The sequence below is a fragment of the Athalia rosae genome, chromosome 8 (assembly GCF_917208135.1).
Source record: "Athalia rosae chromosome 8, iyAthRosa1.1, whole genome shotgun sequence".
NCBI classification, from domain to species: Eukaryota; Metazoa; Arthropoda; class Insecta; order Hymenoptera; family Athaliidae; genus Athalia; species Athalia rosae.
In genome coordinates this window covers 4,917,958-4,938,444 of record NC_064033.1, presented here as the reverse complement: position 1 = coordinate 4,938,444, position 20,487 = coordinate 4,917,958, and the positions used below count along the sequence as shown (strand labels likewise).

The 20,487-nt window shown below is 41.1% G+C and overlaps 5 protein-coding genes across 7 annotated transcripts; 2 read left to right on the top strand and 3 right to left on the bottom strand.

Annotated features, from left to right (window-relative positions):
• Positions 1-148: 148 nt before the first annotated feature.
• On the bottom strand, positions 149-8,221 carry LOC105686536 (probable histone-lysine N-methyltransferase CG1716). 2 transcript variants are annotated; one of them, XM_012401461.3, is made up of 14 exons: positions 8,081-8,221; positions 7,368-7,892; positions 5,370-7,226; positions 4,770-5,303; positions 4,556-4,675; positions 4,320-4,448; positions 3,990-4,191; positions 3,816-3,913; positions 3,582-3,747; positions 2,814-3,507; positions 2,309-2,734; positions 1,457-2,226; positions 1,038-1,373; positions 149-944 (listed from the first exon to the last, which is right to left on the bottom strand). In XM_012401461.3, the coding sequence occupies exons 3-14, from the start codon at positions 7,199-7,201 to the stop codon at positions 789-791; spliced, it is 5,463 nt and encodes a 1,820-aa protein (XP_012256884.2). In that variant the 5' UTR covers positions 7,202-7,226; positions 7,368-7,892; positions 8,081-8,221; the 3' UTR covers positions 149-788. The 2 variants fall into 2 exon arrangements, with proteins under 2 accessions (XP_012256884.2, XP_012256885.2); XM_012401462.3 differs by having other exon boundaries at positions 8,077-8,218.
• LOC105686539 (signal peptidase complex subunit 2) lies at positions 8,210-9,441 on the top strand. The gene is made up of 3 exons (XM_012401464.3): positions 8,210-8,352; positions 8,536-8,840; positions 8,984-9,441. Exons 1-3 carry the CDS (start codon positions 8,308-8,310, stop codon positions 9,225-9,227), a joined length of 594 nt encoding a protein of 197 aa, XP_012256887.1. The 5' UTR covers positions 8,210-8,307; the 3' UTR covers positions 9,228-9,441.
• Positions 9,437-14,847, bottom strand: LOC105686538 (structural maintenance of chromosomes protein 3). The gene is made up of 17 exons (XM_012401463.3): positions 14,633-14,847; positions 14,381-14,456; positions 14,121-14,299; positions 13,888-14,046; positions 13,662-13,821; positions 13,289-13,574; positions 13,054-13,228; positions 12,876-12,989; positions 12,557-12,807; positions 12,347-12,490; positions 11,975-12,286; positions 11,587-11,898; positions 11,314-11,515; positions 10,944-11,234; positions 10,616-10,878; positions 9,996-10,538; positions 9,437-9,903 (listed from the first exon to the last, which is right to left on the bottom strand). The coding sequence occupies exons 1-17, from the start codon at positions 14,645-14,647 to the stop codon at positions 9,777-9,779; spliced, it is 3,609 nt and encodes a 1,202-aa protein (XP_012256886.1). The 5' UTR covers positions 14,648-14,847; the 3' UTR covers positions 9,437-9,776.
• A 198-nt stretch (positions 14,848-15,045) lies between these two features.
• On the bottom strand, positions 15,046-16,401 carry LOC105686698 (DNA-directed RNA polymerase II subunit RPB3). Of its 2 annotated transcripts, none has more exons than XM_012401763.3 (5): positions 16,224-16,401; positions 15,979-16,123; positions 15,693-15,900; positions 15,429-15,635; positions 15,046-15,342 (listed from the first exon to the last, which is right to left on the bottom strand). In XM_012401763.3, exons 1-5 carry the CDS (start codon positions 16,307-16,309, stop codon positions 15,158-15,160), a joined length of 831 nt encoding a protein of 276 aa, XP_012257186.1. In that variant the 5' UTR covers positions 16,310-16,401; the 3' UTR covers positions 15,046-15,157. The 2 variants fall into 2 exon arrangements, with proteins under 2 accessions (XP_012257186.1, XP_048515706.1); XM_048659749.1 differs by having other exon boundaries at positions 15,979-16,118; positions 16,224-16,365.
• A 91-nt stretch (positions 16,402-16,492) lies between these two features.
• Positions 16,493-18,684, top strand: LOC105686697 (m7GpppN-mRNA hydrolase). Its single transcript, XM_012401762.3, has 5 exons — positions 16,493-16,699; positions 16,773-17,420; positions 17,506-17,650; positions 17,726-18,068; positions 18,174-18,684. The coding sequence occupies exons 1-5, from the start codon at positions 16,653-16,655 to the stop codon at positions 18,455-18,457; spliced, it is 1,467 nt and encodes a 488-aa protein (XP_012257185.2). The 5' UTR covers positions 16,493-16,652; the 3' UTR covers positions 18,458-18,684.
• The last annotated feature ends 1,803 nt before the right edge of the window (positions 18,685-20,487 follow it).

Genomic DNA, 20,487 nt, shown 5'->3' with positions numbered 1-20,487 from the left:
AATTGTTTTATTTTTTCACCGTTGAAGGCAGCACAATCCGATCTGCAGTAGAGACGGCGGCGATCAGGAGCAGAATTTGAATAATTCCAACTCCCCGCTTTTTCATGAGATAAATTATATGCAATAAATAAAAAAAGAACATTTTAGATAGTTTGTTTCACAACGTTCTTTATTTCGAGTTCTATTTTGTATAGTTTTTTTGTTTTACTTCCTTCGTTCACGAATACTCGAAACGCAAAACAGATTGCACCGACAACGGATAACAGACAGTCACGACAGAACTATTGAGAATACAAACGAATTAATTATTTCTCGAAAATTTCGTCATTCCGTTTTCGTGATTAATTTTAATTCATCACTAATTCATTGTTTGGCATAATTGTGTACCTAAATATTTCAACGAAATGCTGTGATATAGTAACAGTACTAAAAAAATTGATATTCGCATTTCTATTATCAACAATAATTAAAACCTTTCGAGCCTTTTTTTACTTCACTTATCTCGTTTAAGCAGTCACGAATTTCATTTTCTTCTGTTTTGTTTTATACAAATTTATATTAATTATTTTAATTATGATAATTATAATTACAATTCTTTTCCGCTAAGAAATCGAAGTTTACTTGATTGTATGCATACCTATATGCTATACCCGATCGCAGCGGATGCAATTGAGGGCAATGACAACAACGATGATCGTAATAATAATAATAATAATAATAAGAATAATAATGATAATAAAATTTTTCATAATAAATCACAAAAGAGCGCGTTACACTTTAATCTAATGTTAATCTTCATCCGATCCTTTTTGGTAAACTGCGCCAAACTTGTTCATATATTTTCTAACAAAGTCCTTTGCTTTGTGTTTAACATTTTCGTTGCATTGTAGTTCGTCCACGCTTTTACAATGCTTCAATTCTTTTGCCAGGACAAAATGGGTCAGCTGTAATAACGATGAAAAAGTGAGAAAAAAAAATATTGATATTAGCGTATTCAAGAGATAATGACTTGATCAGATTTATTTAATCGTTCGAACCTTTCTGGCGAGATGTTTGAAGTCCTCGGTATTGGTGATTCTCCCTTGTTTGCAATCATTTTTTCTGTACGGATTCAAAAAGTGGACCATTACATTCGCCATGTTCACTCTGAAGGTGTCCTTTATCTTTCTTTCAAGCGACGTGGAAGGGTCAGCTGTTATCGCCTGTAATTTACTCAGTGTGTGTCTCGAATGCGATTTGGATTTACCGCTCCGTCTATGCTTTTTCAATTTATCGGTGTGCTCTTTGAGCTTCGCCTTTTCCTTCTGCCGTCTGAGCTTGTCTTTCGTTTCCTTGTACTTTTTGTGATCCACCCTCTCCTCCTCTCTACGTGGCTGCGTTTGCGAAATAATAGAATACACGTAATTCACGACTCACCAATCATCGAAAGATGAAAGTAAAAGATAAATCTACTCACGCTTATTATCCTCTCCTGCACCAGACCGTCCCTTCTCTTTTTCGTCTCTGGAACCACGATCGGAATATCGTCAACAGCTGCTGCACCAGCCTCGGGATTTTCCATCACATTTCCCTTGGAATCGATCAACGAAGCGTCGCCTACGACGTGATCGACCTCCATCGCACAGTTGGCCTCATCTACCGCGAGATCTTCGTCCCCCTCCACTTCGTCGTCGTCGACATCTTCGTCGTCCTCTTCGGAGGAGCTGCTCTCTTCGCTGGATTCAGAACTGGAGGAAGTCTCAGGCTGGGCGGCGTAATGGTCCGGAGGCGGTGGTAGCCATTGAGAAATTCTGTCGGTAATGTTGTAGTAGTAGGTCCTTCCCCTAGAATCCTTGGCGGATTTCCACCTCGGGGGTAGGTCCAAAGGCGGTGGAAGCGCGGTGAGATTATCCGGAATTTCTTCCGCGGATTTTTGTTCGTTATAGATAGTCGGGAGTTCGTGAATCACTTGAGGTGTACCGTTTTGTATGGGTATCAGGTTACCGGATATTTGAATTTGCCCTTCAGCGAATTGCTGCTGGTCGTGGTGGTGGGTAATTATCTGGGGATACGCGGTGCTCATTTGGGCGAACTGAGACTGCTGAGTCTGCGTGAAAACCTGAGGTGCCGGTAGACCTGCAGGTATCATATGAGAGTTCGGGGGCAATATCACAGGCTGCGGGTGACCCGCCAAGGGCTGGGCAGTTCCTATGTAAACTGGACAATTTGTCGTCATCTCCGCCGACTCTGTTGATAAAAGAAAAGTCCATCGTTAAGAAGGTTTGGAAAACCAGCTTAGCCTAACAGAGTGAGTTTGTTCGAAACAGACCTTGGATCGAAGGATAATGTCGCCACTGGCCGAGGGACCGGTCGAAGAAAAGGGGATAACCAGTCTGCGGATCGAGGGCAGCTGTGGTGTGGGGATCCATTCCAAGGGCGAGACAGCGAGCCTCGTGTTCCTGCCAGGTCTCTTGCTGCTGTCGACGCTGCCTCTCCTCCTCTTCTTTGGCTACTTTCAACGCGAACAATTGTCTCCGTTCGAACTTGGACATCCTCGGTATCGGCACGAGGTTCACGCGCTCTTCTACCCTCTTGTCTTTGCTCCGGGTGTACTCGAACTCAGGCGAATCACGACCACGTCTGCGATCCGAACGTTTGTCGGTGTCGCCTCTGCTGTATCTGTCGGATCTGTAGGACCTGTCGTACGACTTGTCCCTCCTGTCCTCCTTCTCGAGGTCCTCCTTGTACCCGCGATCTTGAGAAACGTGACAAAAGCGACAATTTTTAGCGGATAGGATCTACGATCGACAAATATATTCATCCGGATTACCAACCTGCTTCCCGTTCGTGCTCCTTCATCTGTTCGATCCTCTCCTTCTTAGGTATACGAAAGACTTCCTTCAGATTCGACCAGTCGCAAAGAAGGCTGGACGCCAATTCCGTGAATATTGCTTGCTCCTCTACCCCGGATCCGCCATTTCCGACGGACTCTTCGTCCCCTTCGGATTTCACCTGGGCCGGAGTCTCTGAATCTTTTGAAATCTTTTCGTTCGCATCTTCGGTGGCGCCGGCACTGGGCCCGATTTCATTAGTATCTACGTCGCAGCTGCTGTCTGGTTCTTCCCCGCTGATTTTGGGCTTCGTTTGCTCCTCATCGGGCGAGCCGTTCGTCGGGGAGGAGTAGACTTGCTTGGCCCATTTTTCGACCACTCCGAAGACCTTGCTGTCCATCAGCATAGTTTTATTGGGTATCGGCAGCGTGTTCAGGGTCTTTAAAATTTCTAGTCTGAAATTCTGGGCCTCGGACGACGTGCTGGCGGCAATGTCCATCATGTAACTCCATATTAAACGCAGGCCGTGGTAGTCCAGGAAAAGTCGGCGGCAGGGCTGCTCGCCGCTTTGAATCAAACGAAGCAGACGGGTTCGATGCTCGAGCTCCCTGCTGCGCACCATCAATCTACTGAGCGTCAAGGTATGCGCTCGGTTCTTCAGACCACCCGAACAAAGTTTTTCGATTTCTTCCTCCAGCTGGAAGAATTTTATGGATTGCTAAAAATCCGACGCGAGATAAATAGGCGAAGCGGTTCCAAGAGTCTACTTACATCCTCGTCCTCCATGTAATCGTGAACCTTTTTCTCCTCCTTCTTCCTCTTGACGTCCTTCTCTTGCTTCTCCTTCTTCTCAGTCTTTGCTTTCTCCTCTTCTGGCGTTTCTCCGATCCATCCTCGACAATTTTCGGACTCGCAGAAGCATTTCTGCGCCTCTTTTCTGGAATATTTCAACGATAGAACGCGTTACATCGTTGCCTGATTGAGAAGAATCAATGAAGGACCTACCCATATCGCTGAAAATGGTAATCGAACGTAATTTCTTCTCCGGCAGCAATGAATTGTTTGTTGAAAAATCCAATGCGCAATTCCCCGTTGACCGTCCACTGCAGAAAAATTCGCTCGTGTTAGAGATGAGATTCAACTGATTAGTCTCTGGGCAGGAAAATAAATAACGACAACCTTTTGCGTTTCAGAATTTGGATCACAGCTGTGGTTTATAAACCGTGATATATTCCCTTTGCCGGTCGCGTCGATAATCTGATCGGACTTAAGAGCCATGAAATAATAGTGCCTATTCTTATCCTTCGAATACTCCTTGGCCCGACGACGAAAGTCCTTCGGATCTACAACTTCTCCGACATACTCCATGAGGAACTCCCCACTGTGGGAGAAAAATTAAAATGTTTCTTTCGTCGGAGATTCTCATTATTACTACTAACCGATGATGGAGGATTAGGCAAAACGTAAAGATTTAAAAAAAATTTGAGGTTCGTTTTCGTCCCTACTCACCACTGGAGATCTATGACAGCCCGCAGTCCCAAACCTTTTTTGTCTGTACGAAATACCTCGCATTTTGCGTAATCACAATTTTGGAATCTTTTGTTCGTGCAACGCTCGCCTACGACGCATCTCGGGCCACTGTGAGAAATTGTTTTTTTTTTTTTTTTTAATAATCCTCGTCAAGTTTCATAGACAGATTATTCGAAAAAGATCAGCTACTAGAGAAATATAGAATCTTTACTCACCATTCAATCATCAGAAGTCGATTCAAGCAGTCTTCGCCACAGCCTAATTCACCCCTGGCTATTTCCTCCTCCGTCAAAAAACAATCGCAAACCATACGCTTTGTTTCCTTATTGGTATACCTAATATAAGGTGAAACATTGAGAAATTTATGATATTTCTAGAATACCGAGGCTTTTTGAGATCATGGCAGAAGAAACTACGAGAGTAGCTCACCGTTCTGTAAGATACAAGTTTTCTCTGAGGTGCTCGAACTGGCTAAGTCTTTCCTCGATCTCTTTATCTTTCAGTTCCGGCACAGTAGGCAGGGTAATTTTTCCACCAGGAAGTTTGTTGACGACATTATTTGCTAAATATGCCGAGGGACTTGCAGTGACCTGAGAAATGTTTTCAGCACTCGCTTCGCTCTCGGACCATGCCGTTTGGATTTTGGTGGAGTTGCTTCCTCCCATTTCGAGTTCGCTCGACCTCCTCCAGCGAGATTTCACTTTCACAGGTTTCGAGGTGTCGGATTCGTAGTCCGCAACGCCGGCGAGAGCTGCCAAAGGTGCTGGGGAGTCTGAGAACCCGGGAATTTTGTAGCTACTACTTTCTTTGTCCGATTGCGTCTCGGACTGGTTGTCCGAATTGTCCTTGGAATCCTGGGAAAAAGCTGCGCCCAGATTTACGCCTAATTTTTCTCTGTCCTGCTGAAATATCGTCCTCGACAAATCCAGATTGGGTTTAGTGACGAGGCCGCGTCCCCGCGATCTGTAATTGTGAGAAATGAAGAAAGCAAAATACAAGGAATGATACAACGGAGGCTCACTTTCATACCTCTGTTTCATTAGTCCTATAGATCTAATTCGGCTGCTCCGTCTGACTCCTGAACTATTTGAACCACTTTCTGAGCCAGTTGTGTCCGTACTTCCGCTTCGACTTCTGAATCCAGGCTTTTTCTCCGTCTCGATCTGTTGGTTTGGAATGTTTTTCATATCTGTGAACTCTGGTAGCTTATATCCATTGCCGGAGAGCAAAGTATCGTTGCTGTTGTCGCTGCTACTCGAGAGCTTGATATCCTCTGTATCGGCCTTGGTGTCAACTTCACTATCACCTGAAGATTCGTCGTTGTTTTGTGTATCTTCTGCGGCATCTTCTTTCCCCTGAGAAGAACCATCTTTGCAATTTTTAACACTAGTGATGGCGCACGAAGAATCTATCTCTATTTTATTCTTTGATTCTGCTTGGGTAATTATATCCTCAGCAGTCGCTTGAGATTTTTGTTCATTTTTTTCGCACCTCAAATTAATCATTTTTTCGGCTAATAATTTATCTTCTTTAACTGAAATGCTTTTGAGATTGTCGACAAGGATTTCAGGATCCAACACAGATTCGCTATTGATTTCAGACTGCACACTGGAACTATTAACATTTTTATCCTTCAACTTGGAAGAATCCACCGAAACATCTACCTCTGCTTCGACACAAACACTGTTAGTGACAGGGCCACGAGTTTCAGTAGAACTTTTTGAACTTCTGCTGGATTTTTTACCTATAATTGGGACAGAATCCGCAACCAATTTTTTTGTATCACTATTGAAACGACGAGATCTCGACAAAATATTTTGCACTTGTCTAAAAGTAGCGGCAGCGTCACCGCCGATGTCCGGCCTGCTTTGAGAGCTCATTGAATTTCCAATTGCTTCGGCAACCTCCATACTTTTGGGGGAATGACTAGACGAGTCTTCTTTGGTATGAGGTTCGGTTTCAGCGACACTGATATTTCCCAACCCTCTTTCGATGTCCACAAATTCCTGAGAATCGTCTGCTGGCATTGTTTCCTCGGTAGTTTCGACTTTTGTAATGTTGGGTGACTTAACGGTTTTCAATTGTCTAGATAGGGCAAGGCTGTTGACGAGCTCGCGGCATGGGATTTTTTCAGCATCTACGACGTTGTGTCCATCTCGGGCAACGACCATTGACTCGGTTCCATCCTCGTTTTGAATTACAGTGACTTCCACAACTCCTTCTCCCTCAAAGTCACGGTTGTTGACGAGCAGCACTTCCTCTAACAGCACGCTGCCGTCCTCTTGAGAAATTGAGTAGCTCTCAGGTATACCGTCTTCTCCGACCTCCATTTCCTCGCAAATCTCTATAGTCTCCTCTATAACGTCTTCTTGCCACACAACTTCATCTGTGAGAACCTCCGTAAGCTCGGATTTTTCAACTTCTCCAGTAACGCCGATAATATTCCCAGTTTCTTCCACAACCTCCTTATTATACTTGACCTGCTCTTCCAATGGAGCAGATACCATTGTCTTAGTGACATCTTGACTATCGCTGGCCTCTGCATCCTTTTTTGCTCGATTGGCTACGTTCGTTGGCGGAGTTTGTTTCCCTTCCGGCACGTGGCATCTATACTTGCCAAATTTCTTGTGCACAACAGTACGATCGTCAGTTTCAGTTGATCGGTTCGAATTCCCGTCAGATTCTTTTCCACCTCCTAGTTCTTCGGAATCATTGACCGTCGCGATCTGCGTCACGATTTCGCCATTGACTCTTTTATCTTGTTGTTTTTTGGCTATTTGACGCCGCGATTTTCGTACACCAGCGGGTTTTTCGGTCGCCTTGGCTGCTGGCTTTGACTCGTTTTTCCGTCGTCGAGCCATTTTACAGGAATTCGTTAGGTAATATCTGAAATTCAACGAGTCTGAGGATCAACTCAACAACTGGCAAAGATTGTGCAACCTAAAATTATATCTCGCAAAGGAGGAGCTCACTAGAAAACGTTGAGGTTAAGGTACGGGGTAAAATTCTGGCAGAATAATGACTTACCAACTGTTTTACAATCGTAGCATTCGGATTATGTGGGAGGTAGGGTTAATCCTGCAGTTTTCAGCTTCGGTTCTGCATCCTATAAGAACTTTCGAATGTTGGACGAAATCGCCTGACCGCCCATTTGACTTTGCGCTGCCGCGACTCGGTAATATAAACAGCGTTGACGTATGGCGATTATTACAATTAGATTTCGTAGAAAAACGGCGATTAAACCGAAACCTGACCCCTCAAATCTCTAGAAGGGATATTAACACTAGGAACACGAACTGCCAGCACGATGGATACAGAAGCCAGGAGGTATGCAACAACATCACTGAAATCCATCCACTGATCACTGCCAAATGGTAAAAGTGTAAGTGGCAAGGGTATCACCAATACACATTCACTTTGCTCAGATGCATAGAACAAGCAAGTCCAAATTTCCAGCTCATGCACGCGGCGGATGGCCCTATCGTTTACGTTTATTCCCGACAAGTTTATTCCCAGCTATCTTCTTTCAGGACTTATTCAAACCCAGTCAAGCTGTAACCAAAGAGTTGTATGAATTTCAAGAATTCCATTTACTATACCTATCTAAGTATAGTGCACATGGTAAAAAATAGTCTCCAGAAAAAAACACAACACTCAATCCTAATACCGCGGAGACTGCCGAAATATTAATATTAAGTAGTGCGAATAATGCTATCATTTTTTGCCAAAAGCATACCTACTTTTGTGATCCTGATCGGTATGCAAATTCCATGCCGAAGGCATTATTGATACAAGTGGAGATTGTTGTTTATAGTTGCAGAAATAACGATACGCGCCACCTAGGGGTAGACTTTAGGGGTAATCACGGTGGCTGGTGGTCAATTTTCACCTGAACAAAATAGCAAATTTAGACTAGTTTACAACCAAACAGCCGCTTCGAATATAAGGTAGATATTTATCCTGTATAATGTTCGAAATGGCCGCAAAAAAAGACCAAAAGGATGAAGCATTGGTAAGTTTTTACACGTCTCCCCTATTCAGCCCTTTCATAAAAATCGAGACAAGTTATGTCAAGATTTTTTCAATATGGTATTGAGGAAGTAAAAATCGGTGACGTGTAACGCGAGAGGTTAACTATGCCGCAAAGCAACTACTGTTATTTCTTCAGAGCCCATAAAAATTCACTGAATTTCAGCCCATCAAAGTTAACAAGTGGGACGGCTCGGCAGTCAAGAACGCTCTTGACGATGCGGTGAAGAATATATTGACCGAAAAGTACAACTACGTAGAAAATTTCTCTCTGCTCGACGGAAGGTTGGCTCTTTGTAGCATCGCTGTGGGTATTGCGATAGTAGCTCTTCTGTGGGACTACATGAACCCTTTCCCGGCATCAAAACATGTCCTGGTCATTTGCGTCTCCGCGTACTTTATCGTCATGGGTATCCTGACACTTTACACAACCTACAAGGAAAAGGGAATATTCGTTGTTGCAGCCCAAAGGTAAATCAAATTTCTTTTAAACATGTAGATTTTCAGAAACCTGAGGAGCAGAGAAATAGAATCACTTGCTCTGTCTTTGCATCAACCGTCGATGACATCGTAGTAACTCTTGATTTCCCCCTTTTTTTGTCAATCTTATCCAGAGATCCGGCAGGATTTGACCCTGAGTTGGTGTGGGAGGCTAGTTCCTACCTAAAAAAATACGACGACGAGTACCACCTGGTACTTTCAGTGAGAGACGAGAAGGCTGGAACGTCAAATGAGACGTCAGTTAAAAATTCTGTAGCAAAATTTATCGACAGCAACGGGATCGTTATTCCAAGACTGGTCGAAGCTATGGTCGATAGCATGCTCTACAGTTTGACCGCGAATCGTAAGGATAAGTGAATAGTTCTCACCAGTATTTTGTTGGCGGGTAAACCGATGAAACCTTCCCTCATTCCAAGCTCAGCATTCTTGCCAATTCGTTTGACAAAGTATGTATTTTCGCTATAGAAGCTAAGAAAAGACTAAATTCTAGAAAAAATAACTCTGTATAATCTCAACATCTAGTTCTGGAACGAGGCGATCATTCTGAATAAATAATTTTCTTGAAATAAAACGTGCATGGTCCCTTTTATTCCACCCAAAGAAGATTTGTCTGGTAACACCGAGGGATCGAAAAATTCTATGGGCGATAGCCCACAGATAAAAAGACACCAGAATAAATACTAATGAATTTAAAAGAAACCGTCAGGTGATGAATAACAACAAATAGTTTCAGCAAACCAACAACTTCGGTACCGTCATTGAGTCACACAGGTATATAATATAAAAAAAATTTCATAGTATAATCATGTACGCGTGTCTAATAATTCCACACATGCATACCTATCCATATGGAAGTTAGATATTATTATTTGATTCTTTTCATTGAACTTCGGCTGTGTATCCTCATCAGCCGTGAGTCGTGTCGTCTTCAACAAAGTCGGCAGCCTCTTCTCTCGTTACACACTCAACGTGTGATACTTTGTTCCGGAATTTCACTCCGTAAAACTTGTTCGCATGTTCGAGTAATTCGGGCCTATAAGCGAAATGAGTTTGAACAATTATTATCAATATTCGTCGTTAGTCGGGACGGAGTGAAACGAGAGATAAAAGTTAGTGGACACTCGCCTGAACGTGGTTGTGATGAATTGGGCGTCGGAGCTAAGTTCATGGATCATGTCGGCGACGGCTTTTCTATGTTGAGCATCGAGGGCCTGATCGATTTCGTCGAACAGATAAAAGGGTGCGGGATCGCATTTTTGAATCGCGAAAATCAGCGCGAGAGCGACGAGGGACTTTTGACCCCCCGAGAGCTGGTTCATCTCTCGCATTTCGGCTTTTTGCCCGGTAAACGATACGCGAATTCTGACACCGACGAATCTGTCGGAGTCCGCAGACTCGGGAGCAACATCGTCGCCTTCTTCACCATCGGCAGTTTTCATTACCAGTTGAGCGTGCCCGGATGGCACGAGTTTCTTAAATACCTCGCTAAAATACTTGCTCACCTGTTTGAAAGTGAATTGTATAGCTTCGCACTTTCGCTGTTCTAAAACCAGCATGAGCTCTTTGATCTTTTCGTCCCCACGATCCAGTTCTTCCTTACGCTTGACCAATTTCTCTTTTTGATCGCTGAATGACATGAACTGGTCCAGAGCCTTCTTATTTACATGGCTACGGGAGGAAAATAGCTCGACAATGAGTGAGATCTTGAATAAATCGTGTGAAAGTTATGCCGTTTCTTCGCTCACCTGTATTTTTTCAAATGGTTATTGGCCTTGTCCATTTCCTTGAGTAATTGTTTGGTTGACAACCGGCTGAGCTTACCGATAGCCTCGTGACTGGGTAGAGCCCCGAGCTCGGTGATTTTCTGCGTGCATTCTGTTATTTTTTGCTCGACGATGTTTTGCTTGCTCGCTAATTTTTCCAAATCCTTAGCATCCGCCTCTATTTTCTCCTGAGCCTCTTTCTCCAATACTTTCCACTTTTCGACTTCCGCAGACTCAGCTTTTTGCTGTCGGTGAAAAGATCAGATGCAATTAGACTCGATGGATGCGACAGAAGTTTTGAGAAACTCACCCTTCGCATGGCGCTGGAAACTTTGTCATTCTGAGATTTGATGTCCGTGTTTACTTTGGCCAAACGCTTGTCGATGTCTGCCAATTGTGCCTTCGAAGATTCCAACTGCCGCTGTCGATCCTCAACGGATATTTCTTGCAGTGCTTGCACAAGTTCGTCCTTACGTCTCACTAAATTATTGGTAAGTAAATTCTCCAATTTATTTTTATCCGCCTCTAGTCGCATTCTTTTCGCAAAAGCCTCTTTGTTTTCTTTCGTAAGACGCCTGATATCATCATTGAGCGTGTCGACCTGTGGACATTTTGATAAGAATGTATCCAACGATCAATTTTTTGATACGCATCTGCAGCCAGAAATAATAATCGTCTACCTGATGCTGGTCGGCGACGGATAGTTGAGCCATGAGTTCTTGGTGCAATTCGCTCTCCAACCCTTCTTTAGTAGCGGTCATTGCTTCAAGGTTAGACGTGCACTGAGCGAGACTCCGTTCTTTAGGTGTACGATATCTTTCTATGGCCCCAAGTTCCTCTTTCATCAGTCGTATTTCGGCCTTCATTTTATCAAATATATCTCTGGTGGGCAAAGCTTATAGTGAAATAACTAGGACCCGATAGAATCAGAAATAAGATGGTTCAAAACTCACTTTGCCTTGCTATTCTTCGTCTCTGTTCTCTGCATTTCGCTGACGTAGGAGCTGATGCTTTGCTCCGTTGTACGCAGTTCGTCTTTTAGAGTTGCCATCTGTTCTTCGAGGGTAGTAATCTGCGACATGAGCTCCGATCTGGTTTTTTGTATTTCTAAACGGGATCGTGATGTATTGAAGTAGCCCCCTGTCAGCGAACCCTTAGAAGAAACTTGATCACCTTCCAACGTCACGCAATCCAGACCCGAAGTTCTGGCCAAACTTGTCGCTGCCTCCAAGTTACGACAGATCAAAGTCTTTCCAAATATGTATCTAAAAAAGTCGTAATATGCGACAATAACGATGGTTTCCTATCATCCCAAATGTTCCAGATAAATGTCATTCCTACCTTAGAGCCCGATCATATTTGGGGTCGTAGTTCAGCTTGGATATCATGGGTATCGCATCGCTGGTCTGAGGATATTCGATGGTTTTGACATGTAGACGATTCAAGGGCATGAAAGTAACTTCTCCGGGTAATTTCTGGTTGTTCATCTCCTTCAGGATCTTAGTCCCGAATTTATCAGTTTCCACGATGTGATGAAACAACCTGTTGCCCGCCGTCACTTCGACAGCGGTGTAGATGCTCTTGTCGCAGTCAAAGTTCTCGATCACTGGTCCATAGTAGCTGCTCACCTCGTGAGCCATGTCCCTCCGCTCCCTGTTGGAATAAAGGACGTTCAAAAATCTCTACAGACGCTCGTCAACGTTGCATATGCACCTGAAGGTGTCCAAAACTTTTCTCACGCTGTCCCGTCCATTCAGAATCGGCTTTCCGGCCATAGAACGTAGACTTTGGTCAGCTTTTGCCAGGTCTTCCTTCAATCCGGAGAGATTCAGTTGCATGACACTTTCCTGTCGATATCTGATGGCAAGAACAATTAGGTCACGTACTCTGAAGAAGAGATAAGGGAGACTTTAATATACGAACTGTTCTTTGCGGGTCGCCTGGCACTGATCTTTGGCCTTGGTGAGATCGTAATACTGTTTGTTATGATCATCTATCGAGGCTCTTTGGCGTTCCATTTCGCGAGTGTGATCCTCGATCTTTTTTTCGAGGGTAATCTGCTTCTCGCCATCCTTTTTTAGATCCTCGCTTATCTTTGCCTGGTGATCCTGTTTGTCCTTTATTTGCTTGGTCAACTGTTTTAGCTCGTCTTGAATCCACTTGTCTCTTTCCGCCTGAAACGATTTCGGTAAGATAGAGCCGAACGTTTTCGATGCGCACAAATTTTATTATGTTTACCTACCCTGTTCGTAAATTGGGCACCTCTGCCTTGTTTCGCATACAGTTCTTTGCGCTTCTGCTCCTTCAGGGCTAATTCGCGAGTACATTCCTCCTCGACGGCTTTCATTTGCTCATACTATGGAAATTCAAGGGTTAGAAATCACTAGACGGCTGTTGAATATTACAGGAGGTTTTCGTACCTGTGGTTTAATTTTTTCGAGCTCTTCTTCCCGCCCAGCAATGTTGGTTTTCAACTTTTCTAATTCTTGTTCGGCTCTTTTTCGACTGTCGTTATCTCCTTTGACCTCTTCGAGCAGATCGTTGATGGTCAACGTGAGCTTGGTCTTCTCCTTCAACAGCTGCTGCTGCTCCGCGCTGATTGAAAAAATGTCGAATGACGATAATTTTACTACACCTAATGAAATCATAATTTACCTGAGAGTGTCTCGCTCTTCTTTGGCAGAGCTGACTTCCTTCTTTGCTTCCTTGAGTCGTTTGGCAGCCGCTCTCACCGTTTCTTGGGCAGCCTTTGCATCTGCTCCAAGTTTAGCCTGCATTGCTCCGCTGTTTGCTCTCGACTCTTCGAGATCTTCGAGTTTTTTTTTGTTCTCTTTCAACTCCCGCTCGTGTATTGTGTACTCGAGACATCTCCGCTGCTTGTCCCACCGTTGGTACTCTTTTAACTCTTCTTTTTCTTCTTCAAGAGTTTTCAAACGTTCCTCTGCGGAATTTATGGACGGTAAGTTCTTCAAATTGTGACTAAATATTGTCAACGATAACATGAATTCTATGATCGATAGTCTCTTACCAATTGTTCGTAAGAAGTCTTCGATTTTCTCAAGTTTTCCTTCAGTATCTTTCAGAATTGTTTTGGATTCTTCACGTCTGTCATCATAGACACGAGTTCCGGCAACTTCTCGGAGGAGTTTTAATCTCTGCGAGTCTGGTGCCGTAGCCATTTGGTTTATCTAGAGAATAGAAGGTGTTTAAACAGATTCTCAAATCGTGAAGTGAATTTCCTGAACATGACGTACTTTTCCCTGTTTGACGATGTAGTAAGGATTCGACCTAGAAAATCCTGCGGATTCCAGCAAATTCATCACATCGCTCCTAGTCACTAATTTCTTATTGAGAAAATACTGGTCTTTTTTGGAGCCTATCATTCTTCTGAGGTAAACTTCATCTTTGTCGATCTGAAATGAATTGTACAAGTTACGATAATATTCCAAGCTTAGAAATATTGAAGAGAAGTTGGTATGCTACTCACAGGTAGCCGTCCATCAGAGTTATCAAAAATGATTTCGACGTATGCAGAGATGACCCGTGGTCCAGTTCCTTCGTGGAGTAGGGCTTGGCGCTGTTCAGGCCTGAGGTGCGAGAATTCATCGCTGAGAACAAACTGGATAGCGTAGAAGAAGTTGCTTTTGCCAGAACCGTTCCTTCCGACTAAAAAACACAATTGAGAAGTAATATAAAATGCAACAACACTATTAACACAATCATGATAACGTAAGGTAACAAACATACCAACGACATTGTGCCTCGGATCGAAGGGTTCGACAACAGTTTGCTCTCGATAGGATTTGAATCCTTGTATGATAACCTGTGGAGCATCGAATGTGGAGCAAGTGTTAAAAAACGAGGGGATCAAAAATACAGGGACGAAGAAAATACTTGAGGAATTCGAGCGGCATTGTAGCTTTTATCTTGAGTGGTGGACTATTTTGATTATTTCTTGTTCGTCCGCGGAGCTGCCGCTTCAAAGGAAGTTTGACATACCTGCTTGATGTACATCGCGCGATCGCGAGATTTTGGTACTCCTCTTCTCTTTTTGCTCTAGAGATCGGCACTTGCTTTCATCGCACTCAACGCATTCTTGAATTATTTATTTACTGAACACTTTTTAAGCGTTGAAATTTTACTCAAAACAAAACGTCCTACTGCGCTCGTGCTGCTGTACAGCGCACAAGCGATAAATATTACCAACCTAAAATTTAGGCGCGAGACGCGGAATCGCTGATGATTTCACAACCACTCCTACTGACCAACTGTCGCTAGTTCAATTTAAAGTTCCCTAGCTTCGATCATACGAACTGAATTCAAAATTGAACAAAAAATTTACGGCGTCGTACTTCAACTTTCAAAAGTACAATAAATACAGTGACATTTCCGTTATAATATGGTAGAATCAATTACCGGAAAGGAATCAATTATCATTATTATTGTTATTATGGATGTACCCAAGACGTCCTATCACCGATGTAACATTATTTACATCAGCTGAAGATACAAAAATGTATTGGATTAATGATGAATGCTGAGCGCGTCATTTTGAACCTCGTGACTGAGTTGCGTCTGGAGATTAGACAGCTTGTTTTTGAGAGCCACTATTCCCATCATCACGATATTTTCAGGTCTCAAAGCACCACTGCTCTCAACATTGAAGTAATACTTGTTTGGTTTTGCTTCCCAATTGAAGGGTGCCTCATCTGCGGGTTGTAAATGAATGAATAGCGGATCGTATCAGCACAAAAGCTTCGACACTGGAAAAACAATGAAGCAATCCTGGACTTACATTGATCTTCCTCAAGCTCGCTATATTCTGACTTAGGCCATTCGTCTGGCTTTGGGAACAATGTATGCCGCATGGCATTGTCAGGATCATATTCAAAACTCACTCCAGCTGTTGGGTTCCACTTAGCGTGCTCTTTACCAAAACCCTTTTTCGCGTATGCCCTAAGCTTCAGCTCTTGTCCTTTTCGCAGTTTGACTATCAATATTTCTGGAACATAGAGAAGAATGTTGACATAACTCTTTTTCACCAAGAAATTTAACATACCGTCTGTCTCTCCGTACTCGCTAGCATCGTCCTCCCTGTGCCTTGACGTTACAGGTAAAACTCTTGGATCACTCGATTTCAAATCAGCCGTTGTAACGTGCCTTGTTTGATCCTCAAGGCACTTGACATCTAATGTAAATTCAACGCTACAGTCTGGGCAAAAATCCATACACTGGCAATCTCGGGTGTACAAAATTCTGTCAACGACCTGAACAGAATAACAACAATTATGGGAGGTTCATAGATATGAGTAGATGCGGAAATTTAGGTAACGATGCTTTCTTACATCGTCACTGATCAAAGGTATCATTCCTATTCTATGGGCAAGAAACTCATCGCTCAATACTGTGGAATTTGCCTCTAGCTGGATCCAGTCGATAGCCATAGTAGGAGTTTCTGCTATGAAAACCCTGCGCATACTATTTGCTACGCTGAGAATTTAGAAAAAATAATTCAGCTTAAGTACACTGATCGAACCAAGATCAAACATCATAGGTTACAGTTAGTTAGGCTACGTTATGATAATTTCACCTCAATTCTGTGTCTTCTACTTGAAACTTGACATTTTCCTCAGTCAAATCTGTAATGTGAACAGAGGGCTGATTAGCGTATGGCATTTTGAACGAAAAACAGGCTCAAGAGATACGTGAAATGGAAGTAAACACAAATCAGTCCACGATCTTCGACAACTGCTACGAAACTGTAGAACGAATTTGAAATTCCAGGTGGCGTATTGCAGTCATATGTATATTGTTTTTCAGAATGTTCAGTACCATGGTTCAGTAGAAAAATTACTAACGTGAGTGCGTAGCTGAGTTTAATGTTTTTCATCACAAATAATGGTAAACATTCAACTTTCAATTTATTGCATAGCGAAATAATACTTGTGATAGACTATTTTTGAAGAAGAGAAAGAAAAAAGACTTATTTTTTTACGCAACGACACACCAAGGGATAGTAATGGCAGAACATTCTATTCCTCTTGACATTCTTGATGACCTTAGCAGGTTAGTCCTATGCTGCAGTATATTTTTTTTCTGCCAATACTGCCAAATCTCCTACAAGTGTTTAATTTTCCAGTCGATTCATCATCAACGTGCCAGAAGAAGAAAGAAAGGACTTGGTCAGGATTTGTTTCCAAATAGAATTGGCTCACTGGTTTTATCTAGACTTTTATTGCACCGAAGAAAACCCAAAATTAAGACAATGTAACATGAAAGAATTTGCTAAGCACATTTTTCAGCACATTCCTTTCCTAAAACCTCATGTAGCTCACATAGAATCTGTAATTGATCAATGGAGAGAATATAAACAAAGCGTACCTACTTTTGGAGCCATAGTATTAAACGAGGATCTCAGTAAGGTTTTGCTGGTTCAGAGCTACTGGGCAAAGAATAGCTGGGGTTTCCCTAAAGGAAAAGTAAATGAAGACGAAGATCCCTCTCACTGCGCCGTTAGAGAGGTCCTGGAAGAGACTGGATTTGATATATCAAATTTAATAGACAAAAATGAGTACATAGAGTCAACAATAAATGATCAATTAGTAAGACTCTACATAATATCAGGAGTTCAGAAGGATACTAAATTCCAACCGAAAACTCGCAAGGAAATAAAAAACGTTGAATGGTTTGTTCTAGCAGATTTACCAAATAACAAAAAAGACATGACACCTAAAGTTAAGATAGGTGTAGGACCAAACGCATTCTTTATGGTTGTACCATTTGTCAAGTGAGTGCTCATATCTAGTTGGTCTCATATCAAATTTACTGCTGATGTAAAACAATAAAAAAATATGTCATTCACTTCATCTTAGACGTATGAAACGCTGGGTTGCCGAAAAACAGCAGCGCGAAAAGGGTATGACAGCAACGAGAAGGCACAGGCACAAATCTCTCGGAGATGTAGAATCTGTTTCTAAAAGTAAACGTCAGCAGCAAATGATCTCACAATCTGCTCAGGTGATTACAATTATTCAGAATCAATGATTCACATTTATTTTTTATCTAACCAGCTTTGGTTTATTCATATTACAGAATCCACATCAGTCTAATACTTCCCCTGGTCGTAGTCGCCAGAGTATTCACGAGGCCAAAGGTAATTCGATGAAGGGTGCGTTTAAGCGTAACCTATTTGGTGAACCAGGTGAAGACAATTCCCCGGCATCATTAGCCAAGCAGTTAATCGACAGTCCGCAAGCTCGCAATCAATCATTACAACGTGATTTGTTTGGAAGTCCACAAAATGTTGAAATTCATGGCGAACCAATAACGACAACAACAACAACACGACCGGTATCGAATCCTGGTAAACGAGGTGACAAATTTTACAACAGCGGTAGTAATTCAAAGTCACAAAATGTCAGGGTCGACAAATCAGGTGATTTCAATTCTTATGTTCTTTACAAAAATAAAAAGAAAAGATTCTTTTGATCAGCCAGTTGTTATTACGAAATTATTATTCTGATTCTCATTTCAAAAATAGGTGACAAGACATTCACGCAAGTATATCACAACGGTCAAGTTAAATCATTGGACGGCAACATAAAATCGCTATTATTCGGTGAAGCTGGTCGAAAATCATCCAACAGTGCCTACGACTCTCCGCTATCGACAAATCCAAAGTCAGTATCAACTTACAGCGGAGGTGATCGCAAAAATACACCACCCACGCCTGTTGAGATGGTAGACAATATCCCTGTACAATTTCGTTCCAAAGCTTGGTCACATTTCAAATTTGATAAAAGGGCAATACTGAACTGTCTCTAAAAGTTTTTTTTTCTGTTTTCAACTGATCAGTTTCAGTTAGTTTAATGAAACAATATGCCATTTTTCTTTTCTTTTTTTTGTAAGACAGTTCCTCCTTCTCAGACGTACGAAAAATCTCATTATACCTACAACTAAATTTCCTTTGGATTAATTCGTATGAAATATTTGTCAGTGATTTCTACAATGATAAAAAATTGCATAATAATAAATTCTATTTTTATTAACTATTTATTTTGTTTATTTATTGTTCTTTTTGTTTTTGTCTTTCTTCTTTAGTTCCTTTTCAATCGTTACAACACAACACACAGTTATCGTCGTGACATTTAGTTCTATTTCAGAAAACAGAAAGAGTAAAATTTATCTATTTCATTTTTAATCAATTAATTTATTTGATGTTTTTTGTTGTTTTTTTCTTTCTTTTTTTCTCAAATCGTCATCGCATTGATAAAATGACAGTGCTCAAATCAGAGAATTCGATTGTGTTAGACATTGATAATGATAATAATAACAGCAATGATAGTATTAATAATAATAATAATAGTAATTATAATTAAAAATCTAATTATTATTTTAAAAACTTGTCTCTCATTCATACGTTGAATTATACACTATAGGCAATTTTTTCAATTCACTCCATACTACAAAATGCACATAATCAGAGACGGTTCATCGATCATTATTATTAATTATTTATAGCGAAGCTTTTTTTTTATTCTTCGTTTTCTTTTTTAGTTCAAAAAGAAAGAAAACCAAATGATATTCTGTATTCGCGAAAAAAAAAGGGAAGAAAACTATCGGTTAGCGTACACACAGCTTTGCAAAATAGAAAAGGAAATCAACGTAAATGCAAACAAATGCAACTGGTTAACGACATAATATCGCTATGAATTAGAAGGGTATTCGTATAATATAGCTGTCGTCGAATAATAATAATAGTATCAATAACCATAAGAATAATAATAATGTTAATAATAACAATAATAATAATAATAGTAGGAGCAGTAGTAATAGTAAGACACATTTGCGATTTTTAAAACTAGATGAAACGTTACGTAGTCGTTTCTTAATATATTGACTTCGTTTAGTTTTTTAATTTGTCTTTTTTTTTTATTCTTCAAATATTGTCGAACCTCCTAATTCACAGCGCTGACAATTCAGGATTTGACTAAATGATTGGAAAATCCAGATCGCTAGACTAGTGTGGATGGATTCTTCAATAAGAGATAGTTGATAATATTGATCTTAAATCGGATGGCAAGCGTATCTGAATAAAGAATATACAACGGAAAAGAAAAAAAATAATAATAATTTCAATTTCAATCTTGATTCTATATCACACGTGTGCTATAACTCCTTGGGTGTAAACGTGATTATCGTTGATTACAGAAAATTTCATTATTATCGTGGATTGAGCCAAAGTTTGGTAATAATTTAACTACCGTCACGTCGTTCCCTTGGTCCTTTTGTAAATAAATTAAGAAAAACAAAAATTTCTAGAAAAACGGAGGAAATAATAGAAATAAAAAGAAAAGAGAAGAATAATTAATGTTATTTTGTTCACAAAAATATTAGGTATGCGAATATTATTAAACGAAATTGTTAGCATTCGATTATTCTACCAATAAGTTCAAACGCACGTTCAAGTGATATATAATACAAGTTTTACATCGGTGTTGAAAATGATTTTATCGTCAAGAATTCATCTCTCCTGATTCTTTGACTTTTATTTCTGTATTTAGTTTATTTCGGGGGGGAGAAAAATAGTTTTCGTTTTTTCCCGTCAAACTTGTTTTGCGATTCAAATACATGAGCATGTATGCGATACCTAATACCTCTTCCTATCGTATATATACATATGCAATAATTGGTTTGAAAAAAATAAAAAATAAAATAGGACGTGTTACGTTGAATAAAAAATACATTTTTTTATACACGAATCGCGAAACGTGATAGGATATTATGTATACGTATGTATGTGAAGAAAATTTAAATTCCATCTTGACAATAATTGTTACAGCTATCCTCGACTC

Coding starts and splice junctions, on each gene's coding strand:
- LOC105686536 (XM_012401461.3), bottom strand. CDS start 7,201: ATGGCTCGACGACGGAAAAACGAGTCAAAGCCAGCAGCCAAGGCGACC. Junction 5,304..5,369: donor ATAGGACTAATGAAACAGAG/GTATGAAAGTGA, acceptor TCACAATTACAG/ATCGCGGGGACGCGGCCTCG. Junction 945..1,037: donor TCAAACATCTCGCCAGAAAG/GTTCGAACGATT, acceptor TCGTTATTACAG/CTGACCCATTTTGTCCTGGC.
- LOC105686539 (XM_012401464.3), top strand. CDS start 8,308: ATGTTCGAAATGGCCGCAAAAAAAGACCAAAAGGATGAAGCATTG. Junction 8,353..8,535: donor ACCAAAAGGATGAAGCATTG/GTAAGTTTTTAC, acceptor ACTGAATTTCAG/CCCATCAAAGTTAACAAGTG. Junction 8,841..8,983: donor TTCGTTGTTGCAGCCCAAAG/GTAAATCAAATT, acceptor AATCTTATCCAG/AGATCCGGCAGGATTTGACC.
- LOC105686538 (XM_012401463.3), bottom strand. Junction 10,879..10,943: donor TTTCCAGCGCCATGCGAAGG/GTGAGTTTCTCA, acceptor TTTCACCGACAG/CAAAAAGCTGAGTCTGCGGA. Junction 10,539..10,615: donor AACCATTTGAAAAAATACAG/GTGAGCGAAGAA, acceptor TTCCTCCCGTAG/CCATGTAAATAAGAAGGCTC.
- LOC105686698 (XM_012401763.3), bottom strand. CDS start 16,309: ATGCCATACGCTAATCAGCCCTCTGTTCACATTACAGATTTGACTGAG. Junction 15,901..15,978: donor TACCTTTGATCAGTGACGAT/GTAAGAAAGCAT, acceptor TATTCTGTTCAG/GTCGTTGACAGAATTTTGTA. Junction 15,636..15,692: donor CGAGTACGGAGAGACAGACG/GTATGTTAAATT, acceptor TCTATGTTCCAG/AAATATTGATAGTCAAACTG.
- LOC105686697 (XM_012401762.3), top strand. CDS start 16,653: ATGGCAGAACATTCTATTCCTCTTGACATTCTTGATGACCTTAGCAG. Junction 17,421..17,505: donor ATGGTTGTACCATTTGTCAA/GTGAGTGCTCAT, acceptor ACTTCATCTTAG/ACGTATGAAACGCTGGGTTG. Junction 17,651..17,725: donor TGATCTCACAATCTGCTCAG/GTGATTACAATT, acceptor TTCATATTACAG/AATCCACATCAGTCTAATAC.